Below are 26,652 nucleotides of genomic sequence, written 5' to 3' on the forward strand. Positions count from 1 at the left end.
ATATTATTTAATTTTTTTTTAATGTTTATAAAATAGCTTGGTTTTGTTTTGAGACAATACTGCTCAGATTGGGCACTGGACAGCAAAATCAAATTAAAGACCAAGATATAAACCTTCATATGATGAAGCCCCAGTTCCCGAAGATGAAAATTCTATATTATGAAAAGACAACAGGTTACATGAGAAGAAATTATAGAGCTTAAAAATTAAACATATCAAAGTGCAATCTGCTTTAAAAACTAAATCAAAGCTGAAGTGACTCTGGAGTGGCCTGGAGTTTTGCTGCTTGAATAAAATGGGGTGTGGTATTTCCCTAGTTTTATAAATTCGAAACAGAGAAAGACATGCCTAGGGCTATCATCAAAATACAGTTTTGGTGTCTGTGAGTTTCAGCACCTCTGTCTGAGCGCCACATATAAGATTTTTTATTTAAATACTTTTAATTACTAACTTGAAAACTAAAATCATACAGACTGATTTTTTTGTGTAAAGCTTTTCACTTAAGGAAACAATCATGCTACAGATTAAAACATGTTAGGATACTTTCAGTTATTGGAATGATTAGACTACGGTAGTTCTAATCAGTTGATCTCTTGGAACCCAATTCTGCACACCTTGAAATCAGTGGGAGTGTTGCCATTGACTTCAAGGGGAGGAGAGTTGGGATCTTATATTGAAGATCTGACACTGGAATAGCAATTTTCAGAAGAGATGTTGAGTAACTAAGCACCCAGATTTCAAATCAGAAACACAGAAGAAATTAAGTAACTTTGTCACAGAGGAAAAGGCTGAACAATCTCCATAGGCCCTGATCCTGCAAAGATTGGCACACATTTAACTTTATGCACATGAATAGTTCTCAAACCAGTGTACTTACATATATAAAGTTAAATACATGCTCAAGTCTTTACAGGATTGAGGCCAATGTCGTTTTGTTTTTTAAATTACTTACCTGGTAGCTTACTCATGGACAAGCAGGGCTGTTCTTAGACAACTATAAGGATGTTTCATTATATATATCAGAGAAAAATACTAATTCAGAATTCAAATGATGGAAATTATTTGGGGCCAGCTTACTTGTTATATTAGGCAGCTCTATAAATATCGAGCATGATTTACTGTGAACTCTTCTATGGGGACAGTTAATATGCTGTAAAACTTTTATGACAAAGATTAAGCATGTATTTCTGGCAAAGCAACACAATGCTTGGCAAGGAGTTGGCCCACCTATAAATGGGATCCTACTATAAGAAGATGAAATTGTGTGTGTGTGTGTGTGTGTGTGTGTGTACACACACGCACACAAGTCATTAGGTTAGAAACATGCTATGTGTAGATAAAGAAATTATTAATAAAATAAATTACAACATAATTGTAACTAATGGGAATAAACAAACTACCCTGAAATAGTTATAAACATAGCATAACAGAAACAGGAAGGAAATCTCAATTTTGTCTTTCCTTAACCATCTATAGGAAGAAAAATGTTGTTGGAGTATATTTTTCTTGCAATATTTCAATAAGTTCACAGATCACACAAGCCCTAATAGAGAAAATATCTCAGGAGGATGGAAACTTTGCCTACCTAGATGAGTTTTCTTACAGTCATCATCAGTTCGGCTTTTTAGTTTTCTCAATAAATAGCAGAAGCAATTGACTGAACTGACTGAAAAACTTTGACATATGCTTGGATCTACTTAAACAAATAATTTAATTGAAAACTATTGAATTAATCCAGTGATTTGCGGTTTAGGTGGGCTCAGGCAATGAGCTATAGAACCCCTCTCTTCTAGATCACTGGTCTGAGTAGTAACCAAGAGTCATTGCCATTTGACCACTGTTTAGTGGCATATGGGAAATGAGAGGTGGTCTTGGACCAGTTCTTACCAGACTGGTGTTCAAATCACTATTGGCATCTTATAGGCAGTCTCAGGAAGAGACTGGCTAATCCTCCCTTGACTTCAGGCTGTTTCTCCAAAACCAAGGTTTGGGCACGGTGGCAAAGAAGTGGTGGGCAAGGTCACATTTGCTATGGCTACCCATTCTATACTGGTTCTGAAATAGTGAACTTCAAATTGACCCCTTTCATAAATGCTGAATTCACTAAAAATATCCTATAGCACTCTGGATTATATACATAGATCAACACTAGATCAACAGAAGTATTAACAGTTATATGGAGTTTGAAATATTCAATAAAGTTTTCTATATGTACCAGAAAACTGAGTTTTGAATTATCTAGTATATTCAGAATACTGTCTTAAATTTTGTGAATTATTAATACTTTAGTACCATAAGATTTTTCAAAAAGTAAAGTTACTGTTCTGGAAAGTGGCCAATTTGAAAGCACCGAAAACAAGATCTTCTTTAAGCCACAGAACTGGTATAACACACGGAACTCCAGCAAAGCAAACTTCCCTACGCTGTCCCACCATTTCTCTTAAATATACAGAAAATACTTGCTGAATTGTATAAGCTGAATAACTCACCTTCTACTTCTCCACCAGAAGCAGCAATTTTGGAGAGACTTAAATACGTTGTTCCTACTACATCATTTTTTGTAAGACGATCCCTATATAAAATGTAAGATTGTAATTAAATGCAACATCGGTCATCCTAAACAGAGGCAAGTTACAAATGGCTAAATGTATTTACAGGGTATATCTGTTTAGACCACCTGGCATGTTTTATTAACAAAACACCAGATCACGTCTGGCTCTTACATAGCTGCGTAGTAGGAGGAGAGAGAATAAGAAGCTGCTCCCAGCATTACAGAGTTCAAGGGTCAGGCAGAATTTCAGTCTCAGAACTGGCAGTCCAGCTAGAGGAAGTAAATTGCAACCCATAAAGGTGTGTAGTAACCAGAGATGTGCAATCTCTGTAAACTTGGGAACTCCAAGAGATATTCTGCTCTGCTCCCTGGGGGTTGGGTGGTTCCATCCCCAGCCTAGAACTATGCCTAACAGGCACAATCAGGCCCACAATACGAATAATAAAACTTGTAACTTGAGCATATTAATATTTGTCCCACTTGTCCAAAAATTGTACACAGGCTTGATATACTCAATATCAGCCAATGTCATGTTAATCAATATAATATACATTGCTGACTAGAGTTAAGCAAATAATTACAAAAATAGTCATTTAAATTTTGGAAATAAACATATTATGGAATTAATGTATGTTTGCAAATATTGGTGAATTATTTGCCTACCTCTACAAGTTGGGCAAATAATGGGGAAGAATTGTAAAATAATTTATTAGAAAGTTATTCTATAAGTATTATTTAACCCACTCGCATGTTGATTGTACAATGCACAGAAATCAATGGTGTGCCAATGCCATACTATTTATGGCCCCAATGCAGGAAAGCATCACTGTTCAGGAAGGGTAATTAAGCATTTGCTTAAGTGCTTTACAGAGTCAGGGCTTATGGTTCCAAAACCCTGTGAATTATACAAAAACAGGATTTTTTCCACTCTACACAATTTTATTTTGTTTAATACTTTATACAAAAGAGTCAAAACTCACCAGTCAAAAACTGTTAATCTTATTTTTTCACACATTGAGGGAAACTAGAAAAAAGTAGAGAAAATAAAATGATTCATTATTTATCTTTCACATTTTAAAAAAATAATGTTCTGAATAAAATAATAAATAATTGATTGTGGATATTTAGAGAAGCAAGAGGAAACCATACCTTGATTTGAAGATTAACAACTTGATTCCATTCTGGATTAGCATTTTTCTCAATTATACTTGTGCAAACCTACAAAAAATAAAACAAAACAAAAACCACCCCAAATGAAACAGATTTTATAGTAGCTCAAGCTCAAAAAGCAGACAAAAAAGCATGGAACCAGACACAATTTAGGATAAATTGTATTCAGGCTGGTCAAATGGTATTCCATCACAGGCTCCTACAGTGGCTAATGGTGAATATTCAGTTTTCCATGCTTTATTGAGGCATTAGCCTCAGGTTTGTAATTATTGCTGATGTAGGGTGACCAGATAGCAAGTGTAAAAAATCGGGACAGGGGGTAATAGGTGCCTATATAAGAAAAAGCCCCCGAAATCGGGACATCTGGTCACCCTGTGCTGATCCGATCTACTTATGCAACCTAAGTGCAAGAGACAAAACTATTCCACCGTTGTCTGAACCATGGTTCTTAGGGGCTTCTAATTTACAGAAAAAACAGCTCATCAACTCCTCAAAGGTGCTACCACAGTGGCACCCGGATATAACTGAATGACAGCAGGAAAATCAACAAAAAGGGATGATCAGTCCTGGTGAATTCATGCTTGGTTTGTCTACATGTTGTATTGGCAACCAGATTCCCATTGTTGATTCCCTATTAGAGGCCTCATTGCTGTGGCATTGTATGCAACTGTCTATACTACCTGTGCCTAAAACCAACAGTGATCTGACTGCTAACAATAACATGGAATTGATGTTTGTGTGGGTGTTTGTTTTTGTAATGAAAGCAAGTCATTATGACAAACTAGTGTACATGGGACGTACAACTATGCCCTTAGATTTACTGTGTAATCAGTTATAAAAAGCAACCAGGAAAACCCGATAAACAGGTAATCTGAAGTGGTCAAGCCCCTACATCTTAGTCATACATTCTTTTAATTAGAGTCATTAGCACACCTTTAAAAACCCTTTCTATGGTATGTTATGGTATGTCCTCAGTCTATTGAATATGCTTTATGACCCAGTACTGTAAACCCTTATGCAGATGAGTAACTTTAGTTTCTATCAACTGAAGTTCCCCATAACTTTATTTTTAATATTCCATGTGTGCTCCTAGATTTTTAGCTCCACCTATTCCTTTCCGTTTTTGCAAAGTGTTGAACTAGATATGCTGAAAGTCATTTTCTCTTGTTGACAATGCACTGTGGACCCAAAGTTCAATCATCTTAAGATACATTTAGACATGTGAATACAGTTTTCAAGCATATGACTAGTATGCAGGATTTTAAATATTAACTCAGACAAATACCTTTTTTCCAGCAAAACAAACTTCCACAAATGGATCTACTAGGTTTTTCTTGTCTCCATCACCTCCAAATATTTCCTTAACAGTCTGCGCAAAAGCATCATCCACTGAGGAGAAATTATAAGCAAAAATTAACTTTAACCCTTTTCTTGAAGATTATGGGCCTAATTCGGTCTCAGTAACTTCTTAGCAATCTTACTTAAGTCAATGCAGTTGCATAGACATAATTAAGGTCAGAATCTTGCCCTATGTATTCAGTTTTCAAAAATAAATATTTGCTGCTAGAAATGAAAAAATAATTGAGATTTAGAAGCAACTTCTAAAATTTTGGCCCTGAGAAGATCACAGTGAATTTTGATGTTAGCCTAGAGCTGGGGAAACAGGAGTTTATGCAATCCTTTCATACCCTCCAGCAAGTAGCAGTAGATCAGCGGTCTTGAAGGTGGCCTGCTTTGTCATCCCAGACATAAAAAGGGTGCAGTAAAGGAGAAAGAATTGAATATAAAAGCCATGTTCTGTTACCAAAAATGTCTAAGGTTTAATGAATTTCCAGGGACACACAATACTTCGTGTATTGCACACAGATACTGCTTCCCTTCTCTGGATGATGAAGCCAGTATCTATTAATAGTATTCATTTTGTGTCATTTGCATTTAGAATAAGTTGGAAAAAAATGATGGGCTTTAATAACTTTGTTTAGGAACAATTTGTTTAACCCGTTGAGTTTTGAACTCTTCTCAACAAGCTTTGACTTGTGGTTTGGAGAAAGTGTAGAGCAATTAAACAGAGACACAACAACAGAGATAGAATAAAAGGATGGATTTCAAATACAGACTTCCTACTCAGTTGAATTATCATCTTGAATCTCTGTTTGAGGGACAAAGGGACACTAGTAGATCAAACAACACACCATCACCATTTATAATAAAATTTCAGATAATCTGAGATGATAACATTGCATTACCCATTACGAAAGTTATATAGATTTGATTGAGTATTCAAAAAAGAAATGGGCTGCTTAAACCATCACAGAATTATGGGCTCAAACTACGTGGTAATCTACATTGATTTTGTTTTATGTCTGGGAATTTTTTTTTAAAAAATCAGTTAACAGATATTTCTACAGGTTATCGATTGCAGTATTGTACAATCCAGTAATAAGAAGCTATATACTCTGGGGAATATCCTCGGCTCTGTAGATTTTAAGAAGGAAAGTGACCCATCGAAGTGCAATTCCAGCCGGCAGTAAAAGATTACTCTCCACATCATCATTTTCATTATCCCGCTCTCTTTTTTCCATCTGTTGGAGATATATTGGTATATATTACCAAGCTATATATAAGAAAGGCATCATATGCTAGACAGTCATGTATAATAATATGGTAATTGGTCATAGCAGCATCCTTTAGTCCCTCCACAAGTTAAAATCTTGCATTACAAACTAGGGTTTATAAAATTATAAAACCATAAAAATTTGTTCTGCTTAAAATATGTTATTTTCAGTTTCAACCTCATCAGTATTAAATTGGAGCAACCGCTATCTTTTTTTTCTAAGCAGGCCATATGGCTATTTTTAAAATAATGAGCATAAACCATGAAGATGTGATATTTATAGGATTCCGGTGCTTTTTTGCACTCATGTGCAGTGGTGACTGTATGGAATTTTCACACCCATCACAAGGTCTCCTGACAAAGCATGTTACTGCGGCTGGAAACTATGTACAACTCTGAAGTAATTTGGGAGAATTTACAACTTCCCCTTTGAAAACAAACAGGAAACTGTCAAATTCTCACAATCATCCTTGTGATTGCAAGAATCACTAGGACAGAGAAGGGGAAGGTAGTAGTGGGAGCCACTACTGGAGATACACCAGGATACTGGGAGGGAAGGCAGCAATGGGAGCAAGGAAGCACCAGGGAGAGACTTTAACAGGGGACTGTGAAAGCTGGTATGGCAGTATTCGGACTGAAGGGAGTAGTGGCGTGAGAGGTAGTTAGGCAAAGAAACATATTGTAAGGAGGTTCTATATTTTTAGCTCTTTCTGGCTAGTACCATGTAGTTAAGGTCAAGATTTAAAAAAAGTAACTAATATGTTGGGTGCTGAACCTGAGACACCTCAAAGGGGCCTGATTTTCAGGCCATCAGGCTCCTTTAAGGTGCCTTGAGTTACGCACTCAAGAATCACTAGTTACTTTGAAAATCTTGGCCTTAGTTCCTGGTGATGCTCACAAAGTGAATTAACCAATACAAAGCAAGTAGTGCATAAGAAAGAGGGTTCTGGGTACATGACTAGAAGACAAACACATTTGCAAATTAAACCTACTGGTGGCTCATCTCCTGCCCCCAGGACAAACATGCTGACTTTCAGATAGCCTTTAGCTCCTGAATTTGTGTCTTCAGGGTCACTCAAAAGAAGCCATTTTCTCATGACTGCATGGCCTGAAATAAAGCAAAATAAATAAATCAGCCTTCTCCCTTACACAAGAAGTAGAAGTGTAAGCCGTACAATCAAGGCCAATTGTCCCAAAGTAGAATCTACCCTAAACATAATTATTAAAAAAAAATTCCTCTGATCTTAAAGAGCCCAGCCCCCAACAAGCTGTGCAACAATGTTAAAATGTTGAGTGGTATACTAACTCAGGGACACCATTCTCTCATCATGTTTTTGCATGACTTTTCATACTTAATTCTTGTTTTTAAGTTAATGATACCAAAATTAAAATCCTCTGAGTGAAAAAAATGTAAGCTACTTATATTGCATTTGGGAACCACTGAAGAGCTAAATGCATGTGGCCTTTTTTTGATAAAGATGCTGCAGGGCTGAAGCATCTCTCTCAACTAACTTTGCGTCCATGTGTGTTTAGGCATGTTTTTCTACTTCAGAAACACAGCTGAAAGTCACAGCCATTTTAATTGGGCATCTCAAGTCAAAGGAAAAGCAGAAGAAACTCAGGCTTTGAGGAGATTGTTACTTACCAGGTTCATCATAAACAAAGCCAATGTCAATCTGAAATAAAGATTAAAATATTGTATCCTAAGAAGTAGCAGAATACAGTCACAAATATGTGTGTTTGGCTTTAATCACAGAATCTTAGAAATGCAGGGCTGGAAGAGACCTCAAGAGGCCATCTAGTTCATCCCCACTGAAGCAGGACCAAGTGTACCTAGACCATCCCTGATGGGGTGTTTTTTTGTCAAACCTGTTCTTTAAAACCTCCAATGAAGGGAATTCCACAACCTTCCTTAGTAACCTATTCCAGTGCTTACCTACCCTTATAATTAGAAATTATGTAAGGCGTTAAGCCCCAATTGCCTTCAGTTTTTCATACTGTTATTACATTGTTTCTCTGTTATGAAAAATAAAAGCCTTGTGTGGCATGCTCCTGTGAGGGCTAGAAAGGGAACAGAGGGAAGAGAAGGGGATTGATATGTACAGTATGCTGCTAAGTGATGCTCTGGAAAGGTGGTGGAGAATGTGCCGCTGTGTGGGGGGAAGGGAATGCAACCTCAGCAGGACTAGATGAAGGAGACATTCATTCATTTAGAAAAGCATTCCTTTCTACCTAAATAAAATATTCCAAGAAGTTACCTACCTGGATACACATAGATATATAAATTAAACTGTTCTGCAGGCTGATTTAATTTACCCCACTAGCATTTACTGCATGCAACTGGCAAGGGTGAAATACTTACCAATATTGACCTTGTGGAAGTTATTGGAGTGGATTTTCACCAACAGGAATTACAACTGACATTTTTTCTACATTGTTTTGGGTACAAACACCTGTGGTATGCATCTCCACTTCCTGGGGCAGATCCTCAGCAAGTGTAAATTGTCATAGCTTCATTGATTTCAAGAGAGTGAAGACAATTTACACTCACTGAGGAGATTCCTCCTGCCTCTCTGTTACTACACAAGCATATTTAAACAAAGGGACACCTTTCTCTGTAATTTTGAGATCTGTATCTCATGGTGCAATGTTCTGAACCAATGGCAGTTTTTTTGAATTCCTCCTTCAAGACCCAGGTGATACAGTACAACTGACAGTGACCTTCCACAGCAGTTGTTATACCTTTTGGAGACTGAAATTCATTTTTCTTTTCTTGGACTATACAGATTCTTACCAGTAGCTTTGGGAAAGATAGTCCTATTGCTTTAGGTAGAAAACAATTTTATAAATATTAGTTGTTCATGAAAGGTACATCTATTATACAGACCAGGTAACTTAACTTGCATTTTGCATTTAGTTACACCAGTGTCAATATGGAGTAACTCCCTTGACCTTATTGAGTTAGTTCTCTTAACTGTGCTGGCTCTGCAGTGCTAGCAGGCACAGACAATGGTCAACAAACAAAACGATGGGACTGACTGTCCCAACGCTACTGGTAAGAGTAAATGCTTGCTAGCATTACAAGCAAAACATTATAAAGGTAAGTTTTTGTCCCTTTTCAAACACAGTATCTAGTAATACATTTAAAACTGATGCTTTAAATATTCCTCTAATCTTCCTTTGCGCCCCTAAGTATAGGTGTAATGCCGACAGACCCCCGGTCGTTGGCAGGCGGGATCGAACCAGGGACCTCAGTGCATGAGCCTCTATCTCATGAGCTAAAAGCCAACTCGCTGTTAGCTAAGGCTGTAGAGCAGACTCATTCTCTCTCTCTAAGTGGTCTTGGTACCACTAGAAGGGACAGACCACCACACCCAGGAGGTGTGTGGGTTACATACTTCCCCTAGCTGAGGAAGTGTGTCCTGAGCTTCAGAGATTTCCCAGTTGAAATCTTGGGCAAGCCCCCACTTGTAACGCCAACAGACACCAGTCGTCAGCGGGCAGGATCAAACCAGGGACTTCTGGAGCTTAGTGCATATGAGCCTCTACCGCATTCGCTAAAAGCCAACTGCCTTTTACTTAAGGCTGTAGAGCAGACTCATTCACTCTCTCTAAGTGGTCTCGGTGCCACTAGATGGGACAGAACACCACACCCAGGTGTGTGGGTTACATAGGCAGAATGTGGAAGTCTGCTTATACGCACCTTAAATTCTCCCATCAGAGAGTCTGCTCGTAAAGAATAAGAATCATACACCTAAAAGGGAAAAAAAAGGAATGAAACCCTTTCCAATCTTTATACAGCACCGGTTGGACAGTGTCATGTGCATCCAGTGAGTTTTTCTAATGTACGCCTTTTTTCCTTACCCGAATGCTTATTGTTTCATCAAGCAGCTCTAAAGGGGTCATGTGGACATTGTAGAAGAATATCTGTTAAGATGAAACAAACTGATTTAGAACGTTAACATCATGATTTGCAGCTACATACAGTATTTAAGTAGCTTGCCAGGCATATATCTGTTGATATATATTTAGTCTGCTTCCTGTTTGGATGTTCTGCATGTGAATTTAGCACTGCCCTGAAAAGTGAAATCCACTGTTTATCCACAGAATAGGGGTAGCACGGGCAGTTGCACTGCAAGTTTCCCCGGCATTGCCCAGCAAATGTGCCTTAACCTTGCCCTGGAGGAACCTCTTTTAGAGCTGATGGAGTGGTTCAGTCTGCATGTTCAATCAATCTTTAGCCTCTCTGCTGCAATTATCAACAAGGATGCCAGTTAGTTCCAAATAGGATGATTCATGCACTAAGAATTTCATGGTTATTTGCACGGAAATAAAACTGATTTTGGTAGCCCAGATTTTGTGAAGTATTTGTATTTATTTATTTATAAAATATGCTTAAGCAAAAAGCACCAGGCTTGACCTGCAGGCACAACCAAGCTCTGCTCAGCATATTACCCAAGTGGCAGGGGAGGATGCAAAGCAATGACTGTACTCCACCTGTAGCCTGCTTATTGATGCTGAGGCTGGCCAGGGGTTGGTTTAAACCCCAGTGCCATTTGCACTGCCTGGTAATGGCTCACAAGTGGCCAATAGATCAGGCAGGGATGGATGGAATGCATCAGTACTCCAGATACACTCTATGCGCCGCTGCCGTATCACCTATGCTGGGGGCTGCAGTGGGGTAGGTGTGGTGTAGAACAAGAAGCTGGGGATTCCGCCATGCTGGAAGAATTTTCAGCTGGTTAGTTAATCCATCTACTTGGCTCCTTTGTGACATTGGAGTAGTGCAAGATGCCAGAGTTTAGCCCCTATTCTCTTATAATGTAGTAACAAAAATGAATGCCACTTGTGTCATTAATACTAATTATGTGGATTCCATATGCTAAATACTTCTATATACTCAGCCCTACATTCAACCTTTCCCCAATATAAAGTCTGTGGGACAGATTCTCTCCTGCATCCATGGTTTGAATTACTTTCCAGATATTCTGAGCTATGCCTCTCCCAACTCACTCTCATCCAAGCCCAGGCAAAGAGACCACATCACCTATGTTTGACTAAAGAAGAGACAGAGACCTGCACCTTATCCCTATACAGTTGTATCACAGTCCAAACTGTCTCAATCTCCTGCAAAACCTCACATACACATTGAGCAGGAAAGGTGACTGAATAGAACCAGCTCAAGAGATGAACAACTGCTCAACACCACACTTTGTCTTTTCTCCCTAAGAGAAAAGAACAGAACCATTCATGTGATTGGTCTACCCAGGTCATCGTTATCTCACATGATCAGCTGTATCAAAGGATGGCTTCTATCCACTTTAATGGGAGGTTGTTTGGGCCCCTGATTCTTGCCAGAAATGGTGTCAATTATGGCATGAGTTTTATGATGTGAAGAAATGTGTTGTTTTTTTTAAATTAACTTTACACATTAGCCAGAATTACCTTAAAAATGTTAGAAAATGCTTATTTGTTAAGCAGATTGGGGATGCTTCATTATGAACCGGATCCCTCTATCCCTTCTGGAATAACAGATTTTTGTTGATTTGACAGTGCCAGCTAACTGATTTTCAGATATAATTAAATGTGTATTTTCTAAATACTCACCTCATCAAAATATGGATTGTTTCCTCTTTTGATTCTTGTTCGGTGTGTCTGCCCACAAACATGAACTTTGGCTACTGGTTTTATGTTATTTCCGGACAACTGACGACCTTCAATGACCCTAACACGAACCTGAAAAAATTAAATACACAAGGCATGCAGTAGCTGATACCTTACAGTGCGTGTCTGTCTGTCTGTGATCATGCTGAAACAAACAGTATTTCTCTTTTCCGTTATCCCACCAAAATAAGTTAACACCAAAGCAGCTAGCAGATTTAGACTGGCTAGCCATTTCAGACCTTCCAACTACAATAATTACAACACTCGTTTTACATCCTCGCTAGTCCTGTACCTTAATTTTACAAAATATTCTCCAGAGAACTCTGGGACACAACTTTCTCAGATAGCATCTTCAGTTTTGGACTTGCTCTTATCATAATTATGTTTGAAATCTTTATTGTTCTAATTTAAACTCAATAGTTACACAACAGGTAAGTTTCTCCCTACATTTCAGCAAGAGCTGTGCAAAACTCCTAGATCGGGATAGGCAACCTATGGCACGTGTGCCGAAGGCGGCACGCGACCTGATTTTCAGTGGCACTCACACTGCTCGGGTCCTGGGCACCGGTCCGGGGGGCTCTGCATTTTAATTTAATTTTAAATGAAGCTTCTTAAACATTTTAAAAACCTTATTTACTTTACATACAACAATAGTTTAGTTATATATTATAGACTTAGAGAAAGAGACCGTCTAAAAACGTTAAAATGTATTACTGGCATGCGAAACCTTAAATTAGAGTGAATAAATGAAGACTTGGCACACCACTTCTGAAAGGTTGCTGACCCCTGTCCTAGATTTTATTTTGTGAATATTTGCGCTTTAACAGATGTGCTTGGGGAAAAAAACACACTTGAAAGACGGGCTTGCTGTCAATTCTGTTATGCTAATCTGTATCCTTTTACAATGCATTAGCTTGTCTTGTATCTGACATTCAGATTATCTCAGGTTGTGCAGGAAAAGTACAGTATTTAAAACTCAGGTACCTGGAAGTCTTGGGGTTTGTTAGAAAGGATTCTCCGTGTTTTCTTTCCTTTAGTGATGCGCCGAGCAAGCTGGGCTTCCTTTGCATCACTTGGAACTGCTGGTGCAATGCCACCAACTGTACCATCAGCCCCATCCTCATAACCTCCATCTTCTTCTCCATCTAACACAAGGGAAAGCAGCACAATTAGTAAACAAATAGTTTAATATTAAAATTACAGTCATAAAAGCATGAGGTCAAGACTTGCACAGAAAGTGTATTAATGCTACTTCATTATAACAATTCTAATCAACTGTTATACCAATAGAATAAAAACCAGCAGGATCTTATTAAGAGGGATAAGGCAAAGATGCCACATTTATTGTAAATATAATGATAAAGCAAAAGATAAAAGTAAACAACGTTGTTTGACTACTTATTTCTTATACATACACACACACACACACACACACATATATATATATAGAGAGAGGTTCATTTACACAATCATTCATTTAAGTTCTGTATAGGTGTTATAGTTACCAGCCTAGAAGTTGCTCATGCCAACTTACTGGCCAGGTATCTTGGTCATGAGGATGGAGCCAAGTCTGTGTCAGGTGCACCTGATGCTCCTGGAGGCTGGCAGCAGAACCAAAGACTCAAAGTCATCAGTCTTTAGAGTCCATTCTTATAGGAATTAATTCCTATGTTAGTCTATGGGAGCTGTTTCATCCTGCTGTTGCTGACTCAATCAGCAGATGGCACACATTCCTGTCTAAAGTGGCACATTCCTGGTGGCTCCACACTGTCCAAAGTTTGTGTTTCTCATCCTTTCAGGTGATGGGGTGGATCCCAGTTTACCCTTCGGGGGTTTTCTGGTCATTCACTTGACACATTCTTCGGCCGATGGATACTTCCTTTCTAGGCTGGCAGCTCCCTAACCATCCATGTATATCAAGCATTCATCAGCATACATTCCATACCTTAACCATATTTTAATTTACTGTCTTGACCACTTTCAGGGTGTGTGCTAATTCATTTGAGACTCCCGGCCCTTTAATTACAGAGGATGGGGGTTGGTCTGTCCTAGGAGCCGTTGAATGAAGTGAAAGTCACTTAACAGTTTATAGTGTTTGTTTACATTGTATCAATTACTTTAAGAACAAAGTCAATTAACTTGTTTGTAAGTTTTACATAGTAGTAAAATATCTTTCACAGGATAGATATAATCAATGGTTTTTACAGACAGTAGCTTGCAAGTTTTAACAGTAGACCCAAGAGATTTTTGTACTTGGTGAAACTGTTGGATTTTAAAGTGTGGGGGACAAATTATGAGGGGGTCACTGTCACTTGGGGGAATCACTGTTAGTACCTTCTTTAATATCCCTACACAATGTGCTTCTTCCTTTTTGAAAGCTAGTGGAGTTGGACCACCTGCAGCTAATTCTATATTTTAAATGCAATGACTATGTATATGTCCCCTCCAAGATGAAGACTATCTAAGGGAGTCCCCTTGCAATCTATCAAATCCACTTCCAAAAGCTGTTGGCAAAGCAGAATCCAGGCAGTACCCTCAAGGCACCATTTCATGATTAGTAGCTGCACAGTAAGGGACCAGTTCTGCTCCAGTGGAAGTTAATTTTAATGGGAGTAGATTGGGCCCTAACATAGCACAGCTTTTTACATCAGGCTCCTTTTTAAATAGATAGGAAAATTTTTAGGCTTTCCCACTTGAGCATGGAGATTAGTGCATTCATCTTCATATCTAAAATGAAATTCTGACGGTGCCCCTGTAATATTTAACTTATGAATCTGAAAAGATTTCTGTATATATAAATTAAATATCAACCTTTTAAATGAATTAAACTTGGCACAACAATATTGGCCCATCCACTAATATACCACTATTGCAAAACTTCCACAAGAACCAAACCACAAAAGTGTATTTCCCATGGTGTTTTTAACTTCTTTTGTTAATTAAGGAATAGTGTATGCTATAAGCATTACAGGAGTGATGGAACTGTCTAGATGGTATTAAACAGATACAAAACTGCAAACTAAGGGTAAAGTTTTGGGTGCAATTAAGGTTTTTAGTTGTCCTGAATAACAACACTATTTGAGAACCTGGGAAAACCTTAGACCCAGTACCAGTATATTGTCCAGCCAAGAAAATGTTCTATAATCCTTAGGGATGTACCATAACTCTCCCTCCATTTTCTCATTGGACATGAGGTGATATTGAATTACTTGGATATCATGTCCCTAAAGAGAGGGACATTTGAATTTGGAGGCACAAAGATCCTGCATAAAAATAGCTCAGCTGCTGTAGAGCTAGGCTCTGCTGTGTCCAGCAGTCCCTAGTGGTGACCAGCAGTTCTGCATCACCAATTCTGCAAGGGGAAATGAAATTCTGCACAGAACATTAACTCTGTGCAAATTCTACATTGTGCAGTGGCACAGAATTGCCCCTAGGAGTAATAAAGATAACTCAGCTGCTGGGCCCTGTAAATGTATTAGCTAAAGGAAGAGTCTTGAGGGGAGCCTGGGATTTATTTTGGGTGAAATGATGGAAATTTGATCAGTAGAGCCATCAGTTGCCAAGAACCTAGAGTTCGGGGTGTTGGATAGAAGAGGGTTAGCTGCAAATGTTGAAAAGCACTGTTCCAGGTAAACAACGGAAGTTTAGGGAGAGAGGCAAACTTTATGAAAGCTAATGTTATATGTGCTGATATTGTGAATTATCCTGTGCTGAACTTCTGTGTGTAGTTTGTCAGCCTGGAGTGTGGATGAAAAAAATTAATCACGTCTTGTGAATGTCCCTAGTGGGATGTGTCCCTGGATACACAGATGAAGTACCATATACTAAACTCATCTATAAATTTAAACAATATGAAGTTCCATCTTACTAACGTCTGTGTCATAATCTGTCTCCCACACTGCCCATTCAACTGACTAGTTACAAGCTCTACTTATGACTTCACCTGCATTTCTGAGACTAGACTGTAGCAGTCAATTTGACTTCACAGAGCTATGGGAAATGAACTGAATATATGAAAAAGTGAACTAACAAAGTTGCGTTTGGTAACTTGTTTTGCTGAACTACGTTTTATGTAGAGTTGCGGAACAATTAGGGTTTCTGTTTCTCCCCAGAGGTGACTGCATTTAAGTGCATTTATCTATCTAAAATAGTCACACTTACCAGATATTAACTGATGTTGATTAATACTTTTGTAGTTCAAGTCAAAGTTTGCATAGTGCTATTTTGAATTTTAGAAATTTCCCCCAAAGTCTGTTAATTTATAGTATCTACTCTCCACCTCTCAGGCAAGACTCCCATTGACTTCGATGGGGCCAGGACTTCACCTAAGAAATCTATCATTTTAATTTCCGCCTTTGTTATAAAGGCCTAACTGATTCACTTTTTACAATGCAATCAAAAGATTACAGATGACACATCCCTAGAGGCTAACTAGAGGAACAGGTTTCTGTAACTGTGACGAAAGGTTACGCCCTGGCCTCTAAGTATATGTTTTAAATAGAACACTCTCCCGTCTCACCTGTACACTAAATCCCTATAAGCATACTGCATACTATGCAACAGGCTTTCTGGGAAATAACTGAATTTCAGTAACATTAAGAGGCCAAAATCTTGGAGAGACTTCAAAACCACATTAACTGCCATCAGCAGGAGCTGCTGAACACCACAGTGAAGCAGTTAGTTTCAGACATAAGCAGGTTTCAGAATGGGCTGCAACATGAGGTGAAAGACATCCAGCAGGGACAGGGCTGGTTAAGGATTCATGAGCAACCAAACTGAAAGACAACCACTCAGTACTAAGACTAGTGAAAAGAGAGCATAACTGATAACTCAGGGTGACTAATATCTACAATCCAGAAGTCCAACAACACTCTAATAACAGCTTAGTATACTGTCATCTTTACTTATTTTGAAAACAGGACCAATCTGGGAAAAAACTTTTGAGATTATCAAAATTATATTACAATCAATTTTAACATCAAAATATGCACTATTTTAAAAAGTTGCATGTTTCCTTGAGAAACAATCCGCTGATTAAAAGCAATATTGCAAGGCCATGAAATGGACCAGAATTAAACTGATTTGTTTAAATATTTGCTATTTTCATGCAATCCTTTTTAATAACCATGAAAGGTAAATTTAATGGATCAGAACCAAAGGATCTGCATAGCAGTGGATCCTTCAACTTCCCATGCCTTGTGGGACAGCCCCACCTCCAAATGCACCTTGCTCAGTCACACAGGGTATGCTGGGCTGCATGTGGAGCAGGTGTGGGCACAAAACCTGCCTCTCCCAAATCCTGCTGTCTACTTGAACATCAGAACCACACAGACTCTCCTTCAAAGGGACTTCTGCTCCTACACAGTTAAGGGGAGGATTTGACCCACAGAGAACAGGTTCAGTTAACTTGTTGAATGTGTTCAATTTTCTTTTGCAGACCTCTGATTTCATGGGTTGGGGAAATTTCTAATACGTCTGGATCTTTATACGTGACTTAGGAGCATCTCAATTTATGGAAATATTTAATATTGCAATTCAGTGCCAGGACCCTGTTGTTCTGCTCCATACCAGCTTTGGCATATATACAGGGGAACCGGTCTCTTTTCCAAACTGATTATAGTGGATATCCCTTATTACTGACTGCTCACACATGGTGTCTGGTAAAACTTAACTAAATAATTGCTTTGACCACTTCCCCTGACCCTTCAGTTTTAGCTACATAATTTAAACTAAAATCTGTGGGAGTCACACAGGTGAATTCCCACAATGCTTTGAAATGAAGGTCATTCTCTCCTTCAGTAATTATGACCATACACAAATAACATAGATGTTGCTTTCTTCATATACTAAGTACACCTCTACCCCGATATAACGCGACCCGATATAACACAAATTCGGATATAACGCGGTAAAGCAGCGCTCAGGGAGGGGGAGGGGCTGCGCGCTCCAGCAGATCAAAGCAAGTTTGATATAACGCGGTTTCACCTATAACGTGGTAAGATTTTTTGGCTCCCGAGGACAGCGTTATATCAGGGTAAAGGTGCATACTATATATTCTTCAATGAATCTTAGCCAGACTCTGCTTGTACTGCCTTTATATAAATAAAATCTGGCAATGACACACAACAGAAATTAACAAGAAAGGTAGATGAATTTAAAACAAACATAATAAATGATTGAATAAAACTGCTTGAGATAAGCAAAGTATAAATATCCACACAAGGTGTCAATGGCCGGTATAAATGATTTAACCAAACAAACAAACAAACCCTGTAATCAAATCTATATTAGCACATGTATAACCCATTGCTTTGTTGCCAAACAAAACACAGCTCAAAGCATGTCAGATTAATGATTTAAAGTTGCTAAAGATCATTATAGCACCACCTTCTATCATCATTTAGTCCTTTATTAAATAAAAGAGAGTCTCCATTGCTTTTAGAAGTACCACACTCTATCATTTTTATAAACTAGTAAGGAAAATTCTTTGGATTCTAAATGTTTATTAAATATATTTTAAATGAATCTCCTAGTGAGAATGTTTTTCAAAAAGTCTCCAGTGTTACAGACCATGCAAGAAAGATGTGAAATTTGTCGCTGCCTTTTTTTCCAACGGCCAGTTAACTAACAATCCCAGTACCCAGGTCTGTGCTAACAGTGTGCACATGAGTTACGCTACTGCACAAGCAAAGAAGTAAATAAAAAAAAATTAAATAGTAGAAGGATATTATAAGCAGGTATGATATAATCCACTCATCTAACTGATATTTGGTGATACAGAAAATAGAAAGGCCTTTCTCCTGATAGACAGACTGCAAGTGAATATAAACCTCCAAAGACAGATGGCAAGTGAATATAAACCTTCAAATAAAGTGGAACTCTTGCCATAACTTTTAGTGGATTATATCATATCAAGGATTTAGAGTATATTCTCCCAGCTATGCATTTCCTTGTTTTTGCTGGCCTTCCCTACAGCATTAGATTTCTTTATTGCAGTTTTTCTGTGTGTTGGAATAAAGTTTCTTTCTTAAAAGAAATATTGCACATCAGCCTTTAAAGTGCTTTTGATCTAAACTATCCTCAGTAATACTGTTCCCATTGAAGACAATGGTGTCAGATAAAGCCTGCAGATAGAACATATTTTAACAGGAAACAAAAGTTCCAGCTCTTCAATTCTGAAGCATCTACAGTCTGACTACCATACCGTAAGCCAGTTTAGACATGCTTGCTTGTCAGTTACTTTCCATTCTTTCTGATGAACAATTCTATCTTTCCCTTGCATGACCTGAATATAATATTTTGAAGAAAGATGAAATACCTGCAGTGCCTTGTGCATTGGTCCCCCCTGGATCATTTGGATTTGCAGGCCCAGCTGGTGGCTCATATCCTACCACTAAATCAATCGTTGCCTGTGTAGAAATTTACAGTTACATATGTAATAATTGACTTAAAGCAGGATAAACAAGTGGTCCTACAAGTCAACATTAACAGCAAACAAGTATCTGTACTACAGTTTACAAAGAAATAAATGGCCATTATCGCCTGCTACGTTAATATACACATACAAAGACTACAGGCCACACTCTATGCAATTAATCTGAAAATGTATTTGAGAAATTGAGCTACGCTATTTATGACATTTAGAAAATCCTGTCATACTGAGTTCCAATGATTTAACAGTACTCTATACATCTAATTAATTAAAGCCTCATAATACCCATGCAGGCCAGGTGAGTAGTATGATCCCCATTTTACAGATGGGAAAATTGAGGCAGAAAAAAGAGAAAATGACCTGTTCAATGTGACAGCAACTCTGAGCTGGAGGTAGAATACAGCTCTCCTAACTCTCAGGCCATGCTTTTACCCTATAAATGAGCACGGTGTCTTTTTCCAGTCTCATTACAATACTGGTTATACTGTGGTCTGCAGCACTTCGTGGCACTTTTCAACACTAAAACATTAACAGGGTATAACAAAGAGTCAACAAAAAAGTACATGACAAAATACAAATGACTCTGAATTGCTTCAGAGAAGATACCTGAAATTGGCAGTAAGGTCTTGCTCTTGCCTTTGAGCACATACATGTGTATTTCCAGGTATGTACTATGCTCCTGATGCAGGAAAGGGTCCCTGTTCAGGACAGCAATTAATCACGGGCTTAACTTTAAGCACATGCTTAAGTCAAAGTATTTAAGTACTGTTCTGAAGAGGCATGGACTTTTAAACAGGTTTATAAAGTGCTTTCCAGAATCACAGTAGCTGATTTTCACAAGGTAGGCAGCAAAACCTGCATGTGGGAACTCAAACTGGCAATTAAGCAAGTAAATGCCATTTTTTCTCTAAACATCTAGTGCTATGTTGATTCTCATTAACTATATGCTCTAGGTCATATACATATTATTGAAAACCAACATATTTAATTAAAATGTATTTGTCCGTATTGAACATTTAGATGGTGTTGATGTAGTCATACATTAATACACGCTCCACTCAGTGCTTTTGCCTATAAAATCACTAATAATTTTATCTATAAAGCAAACTGAAATGATTTTGAAATGTTTTTGTTTCATATTAAACCCTCTTGTTAGAGCATTTAATTCAATAAATCAGTAAAACAAAGATAAGGAAATCACTCACGCCAGTGTTCTCTCCCCTTTCATTTAGCAGGGAAATAAGCTTGAAGGGAAGAGATCTACTCTGGTTGCCTACAAGTTCCTTAAGTGCTACTGATGCATTTCCAATTAATCTGAAAGAAAAGTGGAAAAGATATTACATTAGCATATACTCTGTGTATTATGCAGACAGAAGTATCCTGTTATCTGTAGCCAGTTTATGCTTGCTGTCCCTTACATAACCAAATGGGTCCAAAAGCATATAAAGACTTCAAAGCAAATAAAAGCAACTAAAATATTGCAGTTATTCTCTAATTGTAGACTATTAACTATTCATTTTTTATTTTGGTCCCCAAAATGTGCTATTTGTTTCACTGAAGACAACTCTTACCTGAAAGAGTTTATAGTCTCAGTTTAAGACTTAACACAATGAGTGAGGCTTGCAAACAGAAGGGAGGAAATAGGATACAGGAGGATGAGGGTTACAGCTATCGGAAAATGCATTTCACAGTGTAGGCATAAGGCACTTCTTAGGTCTGTAAATGTTATTAATTAATGTTTTAATGTACAGCAGAGTATAATGTGTGTGTGTAGCTTGTGTGTATATCCGGCCGTCTGGGATAAATCAGTTTACCGCTCTGAGCCACAGACTACCCATTGGTTAACTGGAGATAATGATACCTTCCTTTGTAAAGCATTTTGAGATCTACACATGAAAAGAACTACATCAGAGCTAGGTATCAAAGCTTTGTATATATGAAGAAGAAAGATCAAGAAACAGATGGCTATAACTGATTTACTTGTAAGCATCACAGAATTAATCTACCGGCCTATTGACAACATAGACGGTGCCCTTGATTGGGCCCTCTGAGAGCAGAGGGCAGATTTAGACTGTGCTTCAACACAAGCCCTGCCAGGAGAAGCTGTCCAGAAAATTTGCTAGCTCATGCCCACTCCCAAGGCCGCTTTGCCCACTTTTGGGCTGCACTGGCCAACTCCAGTCCCCTCAGAAGCCAGAAGCCAAGGATCCCACAGCACTTTCCAAATTCAAGGGGCAAATCTAATATCTTAGCCATCTTCTGTGCCTTATAAAATGTCATAAGCACCTAGCTTATTGTTTGCAAAGTGCGTTAGAATTCATTATATACTAACCATTCAATATAAATATACATTCTAAGTTGTTCCAGTCTATTCATTATGTATGTTTTTCTTTACAGAAAGACTAACTGGATACTTTCAGCCTGAATATCTCCTTTCTTAGAGGTTTTTAAGGTCAGGCTTGACGAAGCCCTGGCTGGGATGATTTAGTTGGGGATTGGTCCTGCTTTGAGCAGGGAGTGGCACTAGATGACCTCCTGAGGTCCCTTCCAACCCTGATATTCTCTGATTCTCTGATTCTATGAATGACTTGTTAAATGAAGGGAAACATCACAAGATGTACATTAATTCTTCCCATGGACTGATCATGCAGCCTCTACTGTTATCTCAGTCATGTTCAACCTGGGGTGCAAGACAGCAAGCCCAGGAACCAAATCCCGGTTTCTCTCATGGCAGTGCAAGTAGCCAATCTGTACCCACAGGACAGCACTGATGTCAGATTTGGGAATGGACTTTAGGAGCACCATACCTAGGTCTGTGTCATGGACATGAGCACTGTAATTTATACAACAGTACATCTCAGTATTGGATGCTATGAGAAAAACAGAACATGCAACAGCAAGGTGCTGAGTGCCCCCTTTGACTCCCCTGGAAATCAACAGGAGCTGCACTTTGCACTTTTCTGTGACAATCCCTAAAATGCAGACTTCCTACAGTACTTCCAGGCTGGGACTTTCAAAGGGGGCCAAGAGCTTCAACACCCAGGTCTGTCTGCACTACATTTTAAAACTGTGGCAGAGAGTCTCAGAGCCAGGGTCTACAGATTTCGGCTGGTGCTATGGCACTAAAAACAGCTGTATAGGCACGGAGGCTTGGCTAGGGGCTGGGCTCACAAGTCTGGAGGGGGAGGTGAAATTCAGTGGCAGCTGGGTGCCTTAGGTTCCTCTGAAAATCCTAGTCCTAGTTCATAATAACGTCTTTTACAGCCCAAATTTAACATTACTACACACCTACTTCATTTGTTTTATAGACAGCAACTTACTAATTTTAATAAAAGCTGCAGAAATTGAGGTATTGTTCTGTGGAGCTGTGGAATTGTGCTGTGCATAAGAGGAGATTCACAACACAGTTTATCAGTTGCAAAAGTATCTCCATGCTCTTCCCAGCAGCTGTTGCATTTCACCAACACATTTCAAACAGAACTCATAAGAAGTATGTTGCGTCCTAACTGATTAGGAGCTTCTGGAATGAAACAATGCAGTAAAGTAAGATTCCACAGACCACTGGTTTAAACCTGTAACTCACAGAACACAAATTCAACATGCAGCTTCCCCTTTTAGCTAACTCAACTCTCTAATCCAAATCAAAACCTGGAATGGACTCACATGACCCAGCTGCTATTCTCGGTACTCTAAAAGACCAGCATGGATAATGGAATGGATTCTCCATAAATATGACATCCCTCCTTTTCCCCCCACAAACTTTAAATTAAACAACAATTATTAAACTCACCACTTTGAAATACATCCACCTAATGAATAAAATACAAGCAGCACAGAATAAATGAAGCAATGTCAAAAGTTTGATGATTGTTCAACATATTCACAAAAACACTTATGTTTAAGGCTAAGATTTTGTCATGGTTGTTTTTAGTAAAGTCACAGACAGGTCACGAGCAATAAACAAAAATTCATGGAAGTCATGACCTGTCCGTGACTTTTACTAAAAACAACTGTGACAAAATGGGAAGCAGGGGGGATCTAGCACCCAAGGCTGCTGCAGCTCCATGGTTTCCCCCGCCACCATGGTGGCTGGGAGCTGCAGGGTTCCCCCTCCACCCACAATGGCTGGAAGCTGCAGGGGGGCGGGGGCCTCTGCCCACAGTGGAGGAAGCTGGAGGTGTGACTTCATCCTCTCTGAGCAGTGACCATCGTGCCTCTGACCACTGTGGTCTTGTAAAGCTCAGGATAAAAGGGCGTAGAGAGTTTGTTGCTCGGCTGAAAGTTTCTGGCGCGAACTACATCTCCCAAATTGAAAGAAGTGGTCTTGGCCTGTGCTGGTCGGCATATCTTTTCATGACAAGCTTCGCTTTGTTGTCAAGTTGATGTAGAGGTTCATCATCTGCTCTTCTCTCAACTTGTGGCAGTTTTATTCTTAGTTGTCTGCCGAACAAAAGAGATGCTGGCACCATGGTAGTTGAACAGTGGAGAGTGGTTTGAAAACCGAGGAGGAAATGAAATAACTCCTGTTTCTTGTCTAATCCGTCAGCTGCAGCAATTCATAGTGCTTTCTTGAGTGGTCGCATAAACCTCTCATCTTCTCCATTGGCTTGCAGCCAGTGCAGAGTAAGTTTGAAACCAAGATACTCTGCAAATTGAGTGAACTGCAAGTCTTGAAATTGTCAGTTTTAATAACAGCAGGCATGCCATAGGCTGACAAAATGTTGTCTAGTTTGGGTATAACAGCATTAGCAGAAATAGTGATGATCATTTCAACTTCAGGATTTCGAGAATAATAGTATCTAATAACCAGTAAATGTTTTCCATTAGGGAGATCACAAAAATTCATGCTAACTTCTGTCCGTGGGGATGTGGGCAGAAGAGACATGTAGAGGAGGAATGTGGTTTTCCAGAACTCCTGCCTGGTTTATAGTCTGTATGATTTAAGGAGAGTTTCAGGAAGGCTATCAATTCTCCGGAACCAGACTTTTTCTCTGAGCAGGAATTTTGTTTTTACCAGTTTTTACCAGTCCCTGGTGACCTTTGAGAGTCAAATCAAATGTGTGATCCCACAACAAATGCAGAACAAGAAGTCCTGCATCTTGGAGTAGGAGGTCATAGTCCGTGACAGTAAATTCACCTTTGACATGGGCAAATGATCGTAGAACAACTTATGTTTCAGGAGTCAAATGCTGTAAACTATGCAGTTTTTTCCAGTGATCACTTCAAATGGTTTTGATGATCATTTGGAGACATGTGTCAGACTCTGCAGCTGTCTTTATTTGTTGTAACAAGAGAGCTTTGCGAATGGTGTCTGAGAGGAGGAAGTTATTATATGCTTCTGCTTTCTCCATAGTGTTGTGATTAAGTGTTTCAGGAATAGAGTGCCTAGAGAAGTAGTCTGCATGGCTATCCTTTCCAGACCAATAGATAACTTTGTAGTCATAACCTTGTAGTTTGAGCATCCACCGCTCAATGAGAGCTAATGGGCAAAAAGAGGGATTATTGATCATAGGTTGGTTCAAGGGACTTGTGATCAGTCAGAATCATGAAATGACATCTGTAAATGTATAAATGAAAATGGGAACATCCCGATGCTACAGCAAGAGCTTCTCTTTCTGTCTGAGAGTATCATTGTTCTGTGGGTGAAAGAGCCTTTCTGCCATAAGCAATGGTGTAAATTTGAACACATTGGTCAACCTGTGTGAGGACTGCTTTTAATCCAACAGGGTTAGCATCTATTAAAAGTTCAATTCTCTTACTGGAATCAAAATATGACATGGGTAAGGGATTTCTTGAGTTCGTCAAATTCATTTTGATGTTCATCTGACCACACTCATATGTAGTCTTTCCTGGTTAGAGCTCTCAGAGTCTGTGTGATAGTGCCTAATCTCAGAATGAATCTGCCACAATAATTTGGAAGCCCTAGCTGCTACAAACATCTACATGCTCTGCTACATGGGCAGAGTGGCATTGTGACTGTCCTTCACTTTCTTAGGATCTGCAGAGACACCATCTTTGGAGAATGTGTATCCAAAAAATTCTAATGTGGGTTTATTGTACTCACATTTGTCTGGGTTTAACATGAGATTCTGCTCCTGCACTTATTCAAAAACAGCTGCTAGTCGAGTGTCATGCTTTTCAGATATGGTGCCAAATTCTAATATGTCATCACTCACATTCAGAACTTCAGGGATTCCAGCTAGTATCTCACGTATGGTGTTTTGAAATATTTCTGTGGTTGAAGAAATGCCCAAACTGAGTCATTTACAGCAGCATGGACCCACAGTTGGTGAAGTTTGTTATGTATCTTTACTCAGAGTGGAGCTCAAGTTGATGGTTTCCTGCTCTGTTTGTAGCTAACTGAACTCTCTCTAGTCCAAACCAAAACCTGGAATGAACTCATGCGACTCAGCTGCTATACTCAGTAGTCTAAAAGACCAGCACAGATCATAGAATGGATTCTCCATAAACACTACAAAATGCGTGTAATCTAAATTGCAATCAGGACAATACTCTCAGAAAGGCCTTGAAGATAATGTTGTAGCAAAACATACTACATTCATCTGTAATTAAAATGTAACAATCAACTTTAAATATCTTTCTTGGGTTATAGAAAGGATTTAAAGGGAAGGAGATGATGTACTATGATATTGCTGGATGGATGTTAAAGGCAATTCTAGTTAAACAACAACAATATGGATAGGGTGCATAACATGGGCAGGGTGTATACATCTAAATTACATTATGAAATATCATTTATGGGCCAGTTTCTCTCCCCAGTCTGATCCCTAAGCAGCACTCAATGGCTATTGTGCTGCTTAGGGATCAGACTATTGTGTTTCTGGTTGCCACCTGTCCCTTCAACCATGTTTTGGCCACTAAGGAGAAAGGGCCAAATTATGCTAAAATTTGTGTTACCAAAATTCGGTAATGGTTGTTGATGATAAGTGCTGTCAATCCTGGCTTCAAATATTAGTGTGGGACGAGCCTAGGAGACAATAATAGATGGTTTTCCACAAAAAAAGACAAAAATTGTTTCTCTTTGGGTTCAGTGTCCCACAAGTTGGTGCAACATGGGGAATATTTACTTGACATTTCACACTGAGGATAAACATTGATTACCACCCACCAGTGTACTTGGCCAATCTGTGTTTCACGCGGGGATGGTTAGATTAGGTTTGCTTTCACTAAACAAGAACTCTAAAGAGATCCAAGTCACCT

At 38.8% G+C, this 26,652-nt stretch overlaps 1 protein-coding gene across 1 annotated transcript in view; it reads right to left on the bottom strand.

Annotated features, from left to right (window-relative positions):
• Window positions 1-26,652, bottom strand: part of MYOF (myoferlin) — a 105,233-nt gene that overhangs the window by 56,902 nt on the left and 21,679 nt on the right. Inside the window, exons 4-17 of the mRNA XM_065408077.1 lie at window positions 20,637-20,745; window positions 19,318-19,408; window positions 12,984-13,144; window positions 11,943-12,071; window positions 10,200-10,262; window positions 10,039-10,089; window positions 7,981-8,011; window positions 7,328-7,443; window positions 6,177-6,303; window positions 5,007-5,110; window positions 3,701-3,769; window positions 3,532-3,575; window positions 2,490-2,572; window positions 114-152 (exon numbers count right to left, since the gene is read on the bottom strand). Coding sequence (XP_065264149.1) covers window positions 114-152; window positions 2,490-2,572; window positions 3,532-3,575; window positions 3,701-3,769; window positions 5,007-5,110; window positions 6,177-6,303; window positions 7,328-7,443; window positions 7,981-8,011; window positions 10,039-10,089; window positions 10,200-10,262; window positions 11,943-12,071; window positions 12,984-13,144; window positions 19,318-19,408; window positions 20,637-20,745 — 1,217 coding nt within the window. The remainder of the gene's footprint in view (window positions 1-113; window positions 153-2,489; window positions 2,573-3,531; window positions 3,576-3,700; window positions 3,770-5,006; window positions 5,111-6,176; window positions 6,304-7,327; window positions 7,444-7,980; window positions 8,012-10,038; window positions 10,090-10,199; window positions 10,263-11,942; window positions 12,072-12,983; window positions 13,145-19,317; window positions 19,409-20,636; window positions 20,746-26,652) is intronic.

The sequence above is a fragment of the Emys orbicularis genome, chromosome 7 (genome assembly GCF_028017835.1).
Source record: "Emys orbicularis isolate rEmyOrb1 chromosome 7, rEmyOrb1.hap1, whole genome shotgun sequence".
Classification (NCBI taxonomy): Eukaryota; Metazoa; Chordata; order Testudines; family Emydidae; genus Emys; species Emys orbicularis.